At 36.2% G+C, this 14,557-nt stretch overlaps 1 protein-coding gene across 4 annotated transcripts in view; it reads left to right on the top strand.

The window, feature by feature from the left end:
- The window catches only part of slc35f3b (solute carrier family 35 member F3b), a 436,740-nt gene that overhangs the window by 408,691 nt on the left and 13,492 nt on the right, over positions 1 to 14,557 (top strand). For all 4 annotated transcript variants that reach the window (XM_039737729.1, XM_039737730.1, XM_039737731.1 and 1 more), the window contains one exon: positions 3,669 to 3,794. In XM_039737729.1, the coding sequence (XP_039593663.1) occupies positions 3,669 to 3,794 (126 nt within the window). The remainder of the gene's footprint in view (positions 1 to 3,668; positions 3,795 to 14,557) is intronic.

Genomic DNA, 14,557 nt, shown 5'->3' with positions numbered 1-14,557 from the left:
TTCCCTGTGTGAAGAAAAACTTTTCTAACGTTTGTGTAAAACGTACCCCTAAAATGTGTTTAACTGTGTTCCTGTGGTCTTGTTGAACTCATTGTAATGTAACAGCCTGGATCCGCTCTACTCATTTGAGTTGTAATCTACAAATCGTGCGGTATAACCAAACATTCTGTTAGCCTTCTTAATGGCTTCTGTACACTGTCTGGATGGTATGACCAAAATTCTATATCACGGTATTTTTCAAAATTATACCGGTTTCACGGTATTCAACTTTTTTTTTCCCCATGCATGAGTGGATGTTAAACCACATTTTCCACTGCAATTACTGCAATAGACTGGCTAAGAATAACCAATTCTACTATCACGAGAATTGTACAAAAAAACATTTTAACGTACACACAAGTATTAATACAGGTTTGCATTGCCCCATAAAGTGATAGTTTCCAAGGGGGTGACACTAATGAAGAGAAGGAATCACATTGCATGACAGTTGCAGTCAAAATATAGAACCTTTTTACTGAAAGAATTTTGCAAACAACTTAAACTATAATTTTGACAACATATTTTCAACCATCCAAAGTGGCATTTAGACTAAAAAAGTAAAATAATCCAATAATACTTTGTAGTAGAATAGCAAAAGATAATAGTAAAAAATCCAGAGGTGCTTATCAAAAGTTGTATTACACTGAACATGTCTTTGAAAAGGAATAAATAGTAAATATTTTTCGTAAACCAACTACACTTTCTGTTAATGTTAACAATCTCTGTCCACTGACACGTTAGCTATATGGATTGTAATGGCGTTGGTTATCTCGATCCACTGCTTGCTTTTTTTGTCATAGGCAGTACCTCTAGCAAATGTGTCTACAAGTGACGTTGACTCGAGTGTTCTCTAGCTTTTTCAGTTTTACCTGAGGATGTGGAGGGTTCCAATCTTAGTTCCATAGATTCATGATACTCCAAAGCATGTTTGTGGCTAAGGTGGTGCAGCAAATTGCTCGTGTTGCCACCTCCGGCAACAGCTTTAGCTCGACAGCATTTGCAGTAAATAGTTGTTTGGTCCACATCTGACCTTTTAAAACCAAAGTATCTCCAGACAACAGACATGGCACCTTTTTCATCTTCAACTTTATCGTCTGCTACAGCTTTAGTTTTGAAATGTTCTCTGTCCATTTTCACCGCTCAATACCTCCACTAACGTATGTACTCCGTTGCATGCGTGTTTAGTGGTTTAGCAGTGAAAAAGGTCCCCCCTTAAAACAGTTTCCTGCTGCGCCACGTTCTGAACATTGTTTAGGCTGTTTAAACTGGTATTGCGGTATAAGAAAAATCCATATCATAACAAAAATAAAAAAATGGTTTTCGGTATGAACTGGTATACTTCCCAGCACTAGCAGATAGTGATGAATTCACTACAACTCATCTGTCCTTCTCAATAGGGGAACTTTGAAGTTTCAGATCTGTCATTTCCATTTTCTATTTGTAATACTTTAAATTTACTTACATTAAATTTCATCTGCTACAGATACTGTTGCAGATGACATGGTGGTCCTTTCAATAGTAATAAATAGTGGAACCACACCACAAAGCATATTCAGCAACATTGTGATTCAGAACAGTCTCATACATTTTCGAAGAAATATTCAGAGTTTCAGACTAAATGGTTACACAAGAAGATAAATACAGTGGAACCTCGGTTCACGACCATAATTCGTTCCAAAACTCTGGTCGTAAACTGATTTGGTCGTGACCCGAAGCAATTTCCCCCATAAGATTTTATGTAAATACAATTAATCTGTTCCAGACCGTACAAACTGTATGTAGATATATATTTTTTAGTTTTTAAGCACATATGTAGTTAATTATACCATAGAATGCACAGGGTAATAGTAAACTAAATGTAAAAACATTGAATAACACTGAGAAAACCTTGAACAACAGAGAAAACTAACACTGCAATAGTTCGCACTATAGCGCTAAGAACCACTCACTAAAAACACTTTTTTTAATGAGTTTTAAGCACAGGGAAAAAATGAACATTTGAAAAATCCATAATTTAATAAACCACCAAGAAAAGTAACATTGCAACAATGCACGCTACGAACCGATCGCTAAAAACAGAAATGAAAACAAAAACAAGCCCAATGCATTCTTTAACTGCCTTCTCTACCTTATGCGTCCAGCTCTCTCTCTCGCACCTATGTCAGATTTTCTCAGAGAGAACAGTCCTTAATAAGAAGTAACATTGATTAGTGTATAAATATTTGGTTTGCTTGGTTTACTCTGTGATCTTTTATATTGTTGGATAATTTGTTAATGGAGTTTAATTGCCTTATTGATTACAATATACTGTATGATTGTAAATTATTAGTTTTTACCTCTTTTCACTTGTGGCAATCAGCCTTTTACCCGTCCTATTACACTTGCTGAACAAACAGGCCCTCTTCTAATGTTGCTTGATTATGTTTACCTCTGCTGTAAGTCACCTTGAATAAAAGTGTCTGCCAAGCAAATAAATATAAATGTAAAGTCATTGGTGTTTGTCCTATCAATATTCCAATTTCTTTTTAAGTACACTGCATCTGAAACACACTGTATATAAAAGAAAATGCATTTTGAAAGGCTATACCACTTCCAAGTAATGTAGCTACATAATTTACTCTTATTTTAAAATGACTTCTTCACATGTACACAATGGGTGACTCAGCTGAGCACGGGAGCGCTTGAATCAGCTTAGAGAGAAGCAGCATGAAATGGGATCAGTGGAACTGTGGAGTTGACAAGAGGTCGAGGAGACAGGCTGGTACATTAGCTGGAACAATAAAACATCAATTACTTTATTTGGGGCCAATTTTCTAGCAAGCATAACTGTCCTGATAAATTTTGAAATGACAAATAAGTTTTAAGATCTTGTTGTTGTGTTGGTGGTTTTGACCTACCAATCTTGCAGATAGCCATTTCCGCTCTTTGCAGTGTATTTTGCAGTAAATTGAGAATTAGCAAAACTGATAATCTTCAAAATCGATCCCTCCATTGGATTTGCGCTCCAATATGCTGAGTAATCCTGATGATTTATGCAGCCATGGAGTATGAAAAGTGTATTAATGGAATATAAATTAAAGGAATGTAAATTGAAATATAATAATTGAGGAAGTGGGTCATTTATCTTAAGGTTACGTTGTAAGTCATCACTTAGTGAGTCACTAAAATTGAGACTCAAGTCACCCACCTCAGGTAAATAGAACAAAAAAGAAAAATATCTAAATTATATCTCGAAGCTGGTCTGGGATCAAAATTCTAACTCTGTCTTTTATATCGGTTCTGTTGAAGCACAATGTATAACACATGCATAACACATTGTGCCTCAACAGAATCCATATAAAAGAGAGTTAGAATTTTTAATATTAAGAACTGTTTTGAAAACTAAAAGGCCCTTCATGGACAGGATGCCAATTTATTACAGGGCACCAATCAACAGTATGCCTTTGGAGGAAGATGGAGGCTTTAAAAGGAAGGCACAGCAGCCAGGACTTTGCAATTTTACACATTGTGCCATTGTGCAAATGTATATATTTATGAAAAACAATGATCTGTTTTAGAAATATATTAGGAAGCATTATTAAACTTTAAAAAATCCTGAAATTGAGTTTTCTCTTTTTTCCTCTCTTCAGATAGTTGCAGCTATACTAGCCATTGCAGGAATTGTGATGATGACTTATGCGGATGGATTTCATAGCCATTCGGTTATTGGCATTGCTCTAGTTGTGGCTTCAGCATCAATGTCAGCTTTATATAAGGTGAGTAAAATGACTTTAAATCCATTTACTGTGTAATTAAAATGAAGCAGGTGGTTTTCTTAGAGTGTTTATGATGGTGGAGGGGAGAGAGAGAGGTTGGGGGCAGCGGCTGATTACAGTACATTGCCGCACCCATCACACAGAGATTCTCCCGAATTAAGATCTGAGTGCAGCCGTGCGACGGATGAGGCACAGACTTAATGTAATTGGCCCAATAGTATGGGTTTGTGACCTGCCTGTAATTTGACTAGAGAAGGCACAAAGCATCTTTGGAAACTGCACTATACTATGATGCTTTTGAACTATGTTAGTTTTGAACAGCAGTATAAAAATAAATGTTTTGTGACTGATAGGGGAAGCTGTTGATCTGTTTCCAGCGCAAGAATGAGATTCCAGGAAGTCAAAGCACCACTTATACAACTTTCCTTTCTTTACCTTCCCTGTCTATTTTATGGGATGGCTAAAACACTTCTTAGTATCATACAAACCACTTTTCTTTTTTCTCCATTGGCCTTGCCTATCTTCCTTCCACCAGTCAGATTCCTACCAGCTTCTCCTGTTCCAACTCCAGTCTCATCCTAGATCAGCCTGCACTCCCATCTTGTGACCATTTGATGTCAGGCCTATAAAAACTCTCAGGCTCAAGAATTCCTTTTGGAGTCCCTGACACAGTTATTTTAGAGAGTCTCCTTGTGGCCCCAATAACTCCTGCAGTTCTGAGCCACAGTTTCCAGATAAAGAACCAGGCAACCCCGTATTGTACTGCCATTTGAGCTGTGTAGCAGAGTCCCACCAGTATTAAACAGGAGGCCCTGGCAGCAAATTTTTAGTTAATTACAAAAAAGCTGGGACACTGTGTAAAATGTAAATAAAAGCAAACTGCAATGATTTGAAAAGCTTATAAACCCATATTTTATTCAGAGTAAAACATAGCAATCATATCAAATGTTGAAAGTGAGACATTTTACTATTTAATGAAAAATATTAGCTTATTTTGAATTTGATGGCAGCAACTCGTCTCAAAAAAGTTGTTACTGGGCCAACAAAAGGCTGAAAAAGTAAGTGGTACCAAAAGCAAACAGCTGGAGGAACATTTTACAACCAATTAGGTTATTTGGCAACAGTTCAGTAACATGATTGGGTATTAAAGGAGCATCTTAAAGAGGCAGTGTCTCTCAGAAGTAAAGATAGGCAGAGGTTCACCAATATGCAAAAAACTATGTCTATAAATTGTGTAACAATTTCAGAATAATGTTCTTCAATGTAAAATTGTGAAGACTTTGAATATCTGATCATCTATGGTACATAATATAATCAAAAGATTCAGAGAATCCAGAGAAATCTCTATGTGCAAGGGACAAGGCCGAAAATCAATGTGGGATGCCCATGATCTTTGGGCCCTCACGCGGCACTGCATTAAAAACAGGCCTAATTCTGTCATGGAAATCACTACTTGAGCTCAGGAGCATTTCCAGAAATCATTGTCTGTGAACACAGTTCGCCATGCCATCCACAAATGCAGGTTAAAGCTCTATCATGCACAGAAGAAGCCATATGTGAACTTGATCCAGACACGTTACCATCTTCTCTGGGCCAAAGCTCATTTAAAACGGGCAAAGGCAAAGTGGAAAACTATTCTGTGCTCAGACAAATTGAAATTTGAAATTCTTTTTGGAAAACATGGACACCACATCCTCCAGACTAAAGATGAGAGAGACCATCCGGCTTGTTATCAGCATCAGTTCAAAAGCCTGTATCTCTGATGGTTTGGAGGTACATTAGTGCCAATGGAATTGGCAGCTTGCACATCTGGAAAGACACCATCAATGCTGAAAGGTGTATACAGGCTTTAGAGCAGCTTATGCTCCCGTCCAGATGATGTCTTTTTCAGGGAAAGCCTTGTATATTTCAACAAGACAGTGCTAAACTACAAACTGCATCTATTACAACAGCATGGCTGAAGCATCCAGGTGCTGAAGTGGTCTGCCTGCAGTCCAGCTCTTTCACCAGTTGATTACATTTGGCACATCATGGAAGAAAAATATGACAAAGAAGTCCCAGGACTGTTGAGTGGCTAGAATCCTATATCAGACAAGAACGGGGCAACATTCCTCTGCCAAAGGTCCAGCAACTGGTCTCCTCAGTTCCCAGACATTTATGAACTGCTGCATAGTGATAAACATGGCCCTGTCCCAACTTTTTTGAGATATGTTGTTGCCATCAAATTCAAAATGACCTTATTCTTTTCTTAAAATTGTACATTTTCTCAGTTTAAACATTTGATATGTTTTTTGTGTTCTGTTGTGATTAAAATATGGGTTTATGAGATTTGCAAATCATTGCATTCTGTTTTTATTTACATTTTACAATGCAATCACAACTTTTTGGAATTAGGGGTGTATTTCTGTGCCCCTAAAAACACTTCTGGAACAAACTGTCTTGGATTTCCTTTTTCATGTGGAAGGATGACATATATTGTTTCTCCAAGTCTTTCTCCTCTTTTAGGACTCTTTAAAGGAATACTCTACCAAAGATTTTGTTTTTTTATATTATTATTTGAAAAATGTTTAATCTCAAGTTTTCCATGTACAGGGTGAGGCAGAAAGGACGGACATTTTTTACAAAATCACAAAATTGTTAATTTTTTCTTACAAAGAAATTTATTGAAAGATTTGAGTTCATATTGAAATAGCATTTGACAATTTGCAGGAATTAAAATGCAGGTCTAAATGCAAAATACGCCTTACCGAACGATTACTGAGGCCAAGTTCAGAAGAATGCTTCCGAGCAGATCGATTTGGACTGCACAGCAGTGCTAGTCGTACGCTTTCCACATTTTCAGGGGTACGTGCCGTTCGTGTAGCCCCCAGCGGTCTTTTGTTCATTAGTGTACCTCGTGTATGAAGTGCTTTAACCCAACGTAGGATAGTGTTACGAGCGGGAACAGCTTTATTTCTGTGGATATTGAATTGGCAACGAAATACACGCTGAGCTGCGCTAATAGATTGGTTGTTCTTGACAAAACAGTCGTACGCAAAAACACGGTGTTCTATCGTCCACGGCTCAATGGCTTCAACTAAAAAGAAAATAAAAAAATGCTAAGACTTTGCAAACCTAATGCCACCTACCGCACATCTGTCACTCCACCTAGTGGTGAGTTCTAGCCATTTCAAAGACATCCGTCTTTTCTGCCTCACCCTGTATAATTGAGTTCCAAAAGTCTCTGACATAAAAGTTGTCAATGGTGACCAATACTGGATAATAGCAAACAATATTAAAAATGTTAATATATATATAAATGACAAGCTGGTTAAGTTTTCAGATGATACCAAGCTTGGTGGATTGGCAGATAATCCAGAATCCATTGAAACAGTATAGAGGGTCCTGAACAACATACAAACCTAGGCAGATTTGTGGCAGATGAAATTTAATGTAAGTAAATGTGAAGTAATACATATAGGAAGCAAGGAAGGTTTGAATACACAATGTCAGGTCTGAAAATTGAGAGCACACCTTATGAGAATGTTTTAGAAGTCATAATGAACTCGACACTATCAGCTGCCAGACAGTGCTCGGAAGTCATTAAAAGGCTAACAGAATTTTAAGTTATATACTGTAGCATGATGTATGGAGTACAAGTCAAAGGAGGTTATGTTCAAGCTTTAAAATGCACTAGTGAGGCCTCATCTAGAGTACTATGTGCAGTTTTGGTCAATGTGGCTACAAAAAGGACATAGCGGCACTGGAAAACATTCAGAGAAGAGCAACTTTGCTGATCCCAGGACCACAGGGGATGAGTTATGAGGAAAAATTTAAAAAGCTGATCCTTTTCAGTTTAAGCAAAAGGAGATCAAGAGCTGACATGATTGAAGTGTATAAAATTATAGAAGAAATTAGTCCAATGGATAGAGACTGTTACTTTAAAATGAGTTCATCGAGAACACAAGGACACAGTTGGAAACTTGTTTAGGTTTAAATGTTGCACAAACATTAGGAAGTTTCTCTTCACACAGAGAATCACAGACACATGCAGTAAGTTACCAAGTAGTGTGGTAGACAGTAACACTTTAGGGACTTTCAAAACTCGACTTGATGTTATTTTAGAAAGTAGATTAAGTAGATAGGACTGGCAAGCTTTGTTGGCCTAAATGACTTGTTCTTGTTCTGTTGATTGTCCATAATGTTCTAATGTCCGTGAAAACATTTCATGTTACTTGTCTTACATAATCCACATGTCAGATCATCTAGTCATATGCTCTCAACACCCCAAACACATGCATTTTTACTAAAGTATTATTAAATAAAACACCTCCACAGAATTATCTTGTGAACAAAAATAGAATGCACCTAGATGTGAACAAACAGATTTCTTCCAGACTTTATCAGGTTTTCCTTCAAGATTCCTCTGAATTTTTCTGCATTCATTTTAGCCTCTACATTCTGAAAGCCTACCAGGCCCTGCTGCAGAAAAACAGCTGTATAGCATGATGTAGCCACCGTGCTCCATGGTGGAGATTCTGTGTTTTTGGTAAAGTGCACTGTAACAAGGAATTTAGTCTGATCTCTGATTCTGGTCTCATTACACCATGAATTCTTTTTCCACCTGAATTCAGAGTTTCTCACCTGCCTTCTGACAAACTCCATCCTAGCCAGGATGTCATGTGTGTGTTTTGTTTAGCAGTGGCTTTATTTTTTTTGGCACTCTCCAGTACAGTAAAGCTACAACAATTGAAACACCAGGGCTACAGGTACTGTCTGACAGTCTTTCCAGCCTTAACTACTGTAGTTTGTAACTCCTTCAAAATTGTCACTGGTCTCTTTGTGGCCTCTGTCATTAGTATTCTTCTTGCACGATCACTCGATTTTTGCGGACTGCCTGCTCTAGGCACATTTAAACCTGTGCCATACTCATTCCATTTCTTAATTATTGATTTAATTGGACTCCAAGGGATATAAAGTGATTTGAATATTTCTTTTATCCATCCTGACTTGTACTTTTCAGTCAGCTTTTCACCAAGTGGCTTAGAGTGTTCTTTTGTAATCATTGTGTATCATTAGACTGTGATACTGACTCACCACAAGTTGGACCTTCCACGTAAGGTACATTTAGACTACAGACAATTGAAACCTCAAGTCAGGAAAACCAATTGGCTGCACTAGTGAGGAATTAAGTTGATTATATTAAAGGAGATGAACACTTACATGAAAAAAATATTTAGTGTTTTATATTTGTAATTAATTTAGATCAGTTTACAGAGATCTGTTTTCACTTTTGCATTAAAGACTCTTTTTCTGTTGATCACTGAAAAAATAAAACCAAATTAAATCCGCTATGATTCAATGTTGTATAACAATACAATGGGAAAACTTACAAGATGGTGAGCACTTTTTATAGGTACCACGTCATAGTAAAAATATTATAGCGAGTTATAGTCCCTAATATTGCATTAAAATATTAATTTAATGTACAGTAGTTGTGTCCATAAATTGTAGTAATAAAAGAAACCTTATCTATAAATGTCTCATTAGTACAGCCTTGAAATGATGTAATTCAATAAAATGAATGTAGGTGTTTTCTTTTTAATGTGTTTATATGTTAAAATATATAATATCACAGACAAGTCCAGCAGGAAGTGCAAACTGTTAAGGAGGGTAACATTTTGGTAATGCAAATATTGATTTTCTAACAATGAAACACAAATCATAATAACAATGGGATTAACAGATAAGTCATGCCACAAATTCACATTTGCAGGTGAAGATTTTAAATTACTTTTTACAGTAGACATGATAGGAGATATCAACATGGTAGTCATGGTGACATAAAACACATAAATCTGTATTGGCTTTATTCTGTGACACAGAAAATATAATATATAATTACTTAACATCCTTTAGCATATTTAAAATCAGGCACTTATTTAAGGCAATTTATAAATTCGTTTGTAAATTCACTCCACAATTAACTCAATTTTTGGAAATCGATCTATCTTAAATCTGTGGCCAAAATGCCTCATCTGATAGCGCACAATTATTATTGCAAACCCCCAAAACAAAGGAGACATATGTTTTTTTTATAATGACCATAGTAATTTGCTTACTTTTCTATACATTCTTGTATAAGGATAACAGTGCAGAGATCCAAGCTGTCAGATGTGTGCTGACCAGGTGTGCTCATGGAAGACGAAAATAAGCACAGCACAGTCCCTCAGCACCAGCTTTCCTGCCGAGCTGCGATACTGCAGAATAGCACACTGCCATCTAAAAAACAGCTGGCAGAACAAAACCAGATTCGCATGCAGATCAGGGCAATCTGACTTTGAAACTGGCAAGGTAAAATAAAAATGTGCTTATTTTTAAGAAGTGCATAATCTGAAACAAGGATCAAAAATAAGCTAAAGGTTCTTGCAAGTCTTGGCAGAGTAAGTCAGAAACCAAATGTAATAGAATAAATCCTAAAACAGAGGACCAGACACAAAGGCAAAAGGTGAAAGCACTGGGTATCAGAACAAGAACAAAACACAGCCCAAAATGTGTTATCCATAAAAAAGTGAGGTAAAAAAGAAACAAACATTGAGACTTCCAAAGTACAGTAACCAAGTTGAACTCTAGATGATTACTGCCTCACGGGTAAACTAATACAATCCCCTAGTAAAGCTAATCGCTGCACAACAACAGTTAAATAAATGTGGTGCCAGACACAAACAGTAGACAGAGAAAACATCAGAACACCAAAACGATTGTCATGAGAACAGGTCATTTAGCACATTGAGCTCATCCATGCTATTCACCTACATTGTCTAAAGTAACGTCAGGTTGAGTTTTGACGATCCCTAAAGCCCTACTCTCCACCACACTATTTGGTCATTTATTCCATGTGTCTAAGGGCCTTTGTGTGAAGAAAAACTTTCTAATATTTATACAAAATCAGCCCCAACAAGTTTCCAAGCATGTCCCTGTGTTTTTGCTGCAGAGTTTATTTTTGAGCACTACCTGGGATCCATTGTACTAATTCCATCTGTAATTTTAAACACTTTGATCATATTTACTCTTAATCACCATTGTCATGAAGCAATAAGGCAACTCCTTTGCCTTTTGTCCTCCATGGAGCATTATTGTGCTCCAGGACATTTTTGGAAAATAAATGCATTTGATAAAGATTCTAAGCTTGCCCTTGTTGTTAGTGGCCATTTTTGAAGTTTTTAGAAATTTTTGCTTGGCACATCGCAAAATTGATACGAAATGTGCTTGGGAGTTGGTCAGTGATTACTGCGATTTTTATGTGGATTTTTTCACCTTTCTGCTTTGTATTTCAGTTACTCTTAGATTTGTCTTTGGGTCTTTGCTTTCAGTATTGCCTTTTTTGAAGCTTTTGCCTTCTGTGCCTTTGTGGTCCTTTCAGCGTATTTTTGGCTCTATAGACCTTTTGAATGATAATTATTTTATTTTATAAATATTCTACACAGCACTCTGTGTTGCAAGCCAGTTTTTTTGCCAGGATTTTCACCTCTAGTGGAAATTGTTGGAACTGTTCAGAACTTACTGTATGTTTTTTGGAACTCTTAAGTTTCATGACACCATGAAAATGACCCACAACAAAAAAGGAACATAGCACATGCATTGGGAATAAAGCAAACAATTAGTAAAAGTAGCACTTAACTTAAACAACTCAAAAATGAACAAAAATAACATGAACCAAAGATCTGAACCCCAGCCAGGGGAGGAGCCCTCACTGAAACAACAGTTTTATGCTTAAATTGAAAAAGTTTTGGCTCCTTCAATCTCTTTTCATAGCTCATACTTCTTAGTCCCAGAATCAGCCTTGTCACTCTGCTCTGGACTTTCTCTAGTGCTGCTATGATTTTTTTTGTAAACAGTACTCCAGGTGAATAAACACTATGTACTTCACACATCATGATATATAACTTAAAATCTTATTAGCCTTCTGGATAATTTCTGTACTCTTTGGATATAGATAGTGATGAGTCCACTATGACTCCCAGGTCCTTCCCATATGGCGTACTTTCATGTTTCCAATGTTCCATTGTGTATTCAAATCTAACATTGTTACTTTCTACATGTAATGAGAAGTTAAGTAAAATGACACCTTTTTTATTGGCTAACTAGAAAGATTACAATATGCAAGCTTTCAAGACAACTCAGGCCCCTTCTTCAGGCAAGACATCTTTGGATGAAACAAACTCTATGATTATTAGATTCATAGATTGAAATGCAGCAATTTACAATACACCGTTGATCACTGTATTCTTTTAAATAAGCTTGAAAATCATGTTAATCTTTCAGTAGAACCAATGTAGTTTATATTTATCAAATACGTTTTATTATTTACAGAAATGTGATGACAAAAAGAGCTTAGCATTTGGACCATTACTCTTTTCACTTTACATGTTGCCACTGGGAGATATCACTGGAAAATATTAATATTCTACTCTACCTGTATGCAGAAGATACTTGGCTGTACCTTTCCTTCAAACCAAATTATAATTCTCCTTTAGTTTCTTTAATTAATTGTGTTAACGAGTTGAAAATTGGGTGAACAATAAATCACCAATACAAAGATGTTATTAATGGGTGGGAATGATACGGACAGAAACAAGGTCTGTTACTTTCCTAATCTTAAGTTTACTGAATCAGCACTTAATGCACATTTTATTTTGTGACACCAGTCCATTTTTTACAGTAAAGCAACAGTTATCTAAAATCTATTTATTCTAGCCAAATCGTTTGGTTTCTGCCATTTTTTTACCTTGGCAGAATTTTAGACTATCTGACAAATGTTTTGAAACTGCCTAATAACTGCAAAGCAATTAGTTCTTTACATTTTTTAAAAACAAGACAGTTGAAGACTGGGGCTGGGGTGCTGTTAAACTGCATCTGAAAAAGCCAGGCTGACATGCTGTCTAGTCTAAAGGCTCATTGAAGAGAAGCAGATGCCAAAATAAAGAGTGTGAGAGACAGACAGAGAGGCAAATGTCTGTTTTTTTCATTATCTTTTGTTTAAATTAACTAACAGTAGTGCCCTGGTATTTGTCAAGAGTGTGTAAGGAACTTACAGGAAGATATCTTAAACAATGATCAAAAATGCACTCTAGATCTACTTTTGAGAACAACTGTTTAAATCATTTTAATTTACATCTGTCAAGTAGGCAAGCACTCTATGTCTTAGCCTGGCAAAAATCTACCTGCCAATACCAGCAGTCTCTGTTTCAAATGAACCTAATATGAGGACACAGTGTGAACATATACTGTAAGGGTATCTTCTAAAAAGCAGGCATTACAACAGCAACAACAACATTTATTTATATAGCATATTTTCATACAAACAATGTAGCTCAAAGTGCTTTACAAGATCTCAAAGAGAAAATGACAAGAAAAGAAAAGCAGAAAATATTAGGCAATAATATTAAAAAATAAGTAACAAAGAAAAAACAAATAAATATACGCAATTTTAAAAATCAGATAAATATCAGATAGAAGCGTAGTGTCCTTATGTACAATATCATGATGTAAGTCTATAAAGATTCTGTAAATAAGTCCTATGAATAAAAACAAACAAACAAAAAACCTCCAGTTAAGATGGAGAAATTAACATTACTAGCTTTAATCAGGGCTGATCTGACCCAAAGTTAGACTGCTGATTTTATTTCTTTGCAATTTCACGCACTTGCTGTGCATACATTTTAATTTTCTAAGTAATGTTAAATTCCCACGTTATTAAATACTTTAAATGGCTTTTATATACCTCATGTTTTTTAATACTGAATATGAATTACCTGACGTTAAACTAAACTGTACAATTAGAAGTGGGAGTAAGTAATGACACAAAAGTTTTTTATTCTTTATGATATGCACGTCAGGAGAGATGGAATGCGGAGGAACATTTATTATTGTAAAATATGATTGTTTCCACCAAAACAATTTCTTAAAGCATCTGCTGCATGCTGATGCAATAGAATATCCAGCATTTCAACTGTTATATAATTATATTTCCATATTAAAATAATCTTTGGTAGTGGTTAAGGTAGGCTTTATTTTCAAAGATATAACATAATCCAAACCATTTCTAGCTGGTTTTAGTATAAATAACATCCTTTGCTTGATCAAATTAATCTTATTTAGAATTACCTGCCATTGACACACAGAGCATGGTGGCACAATGGTAGCACTTCGGCCTCACAATACAGAATTGGGGTTTGCTTCCCATGTACTTCCACGTGTGACTGTGTGGGTTCCGTTCTCTCCTTTATACTCTTTATTACACAGACCTTAACAGACTACCTCATATTCTATCCATAACCTTTATATATATTTATTCTTACCAGCCTGGTCATTGTAGTTCAATATGTCTCCTTTTCTTTTACTTCTATAAACTCAGGCAAATAGACAGAGCACCAGAACAATGAGGAGAGAAAGTTATGCCTTTATTTATGTACTACATATAATATGGCCAAAATACGATCAGAGTACAAAAGTGAGTGTTGACAAATTAATATTAATACAACCTGAGTAGTAATCAGCCAGTCTTGCTTAGACTATCAGGTGGCTCTCTGTCTAAGTATGGACCACATGGTCTGGAATGGCCATTAATCCAGCATGCTGTCTGTATAAAGCAGCTGAAATGGCCTCTCCTCAGAATGGAAAGTGCAGAGACACTTCACCTTTCTCTCAGCCCTTAATTTGAATACATCCTGTCATCCTTGATACAACTCTCAGTCAAGCTGACTCAGCTCCCATACCAGTCC

The sequence above is a fragment of the Polypterus senegalus genome, chromosome 16 (genome assembly GCF_016835505.1).
Source record: "Polypterus senegalus isolate Bchr_013 chromosome 16, ASM1683550v1, whole genome shotgun sequence".
Classification (NCBI taxonomy): Eukaryota; Metazoa; Chordata; class Cladistia; order Polypteriformes; family Polypteridae; genus Polypterus; species Polypterus senegalus.
The sequence above is the reverse complement of the archived record's forward strand: the minus strand, read 5'-3'. Positions and strand labels throughout refer to the sequence as shown.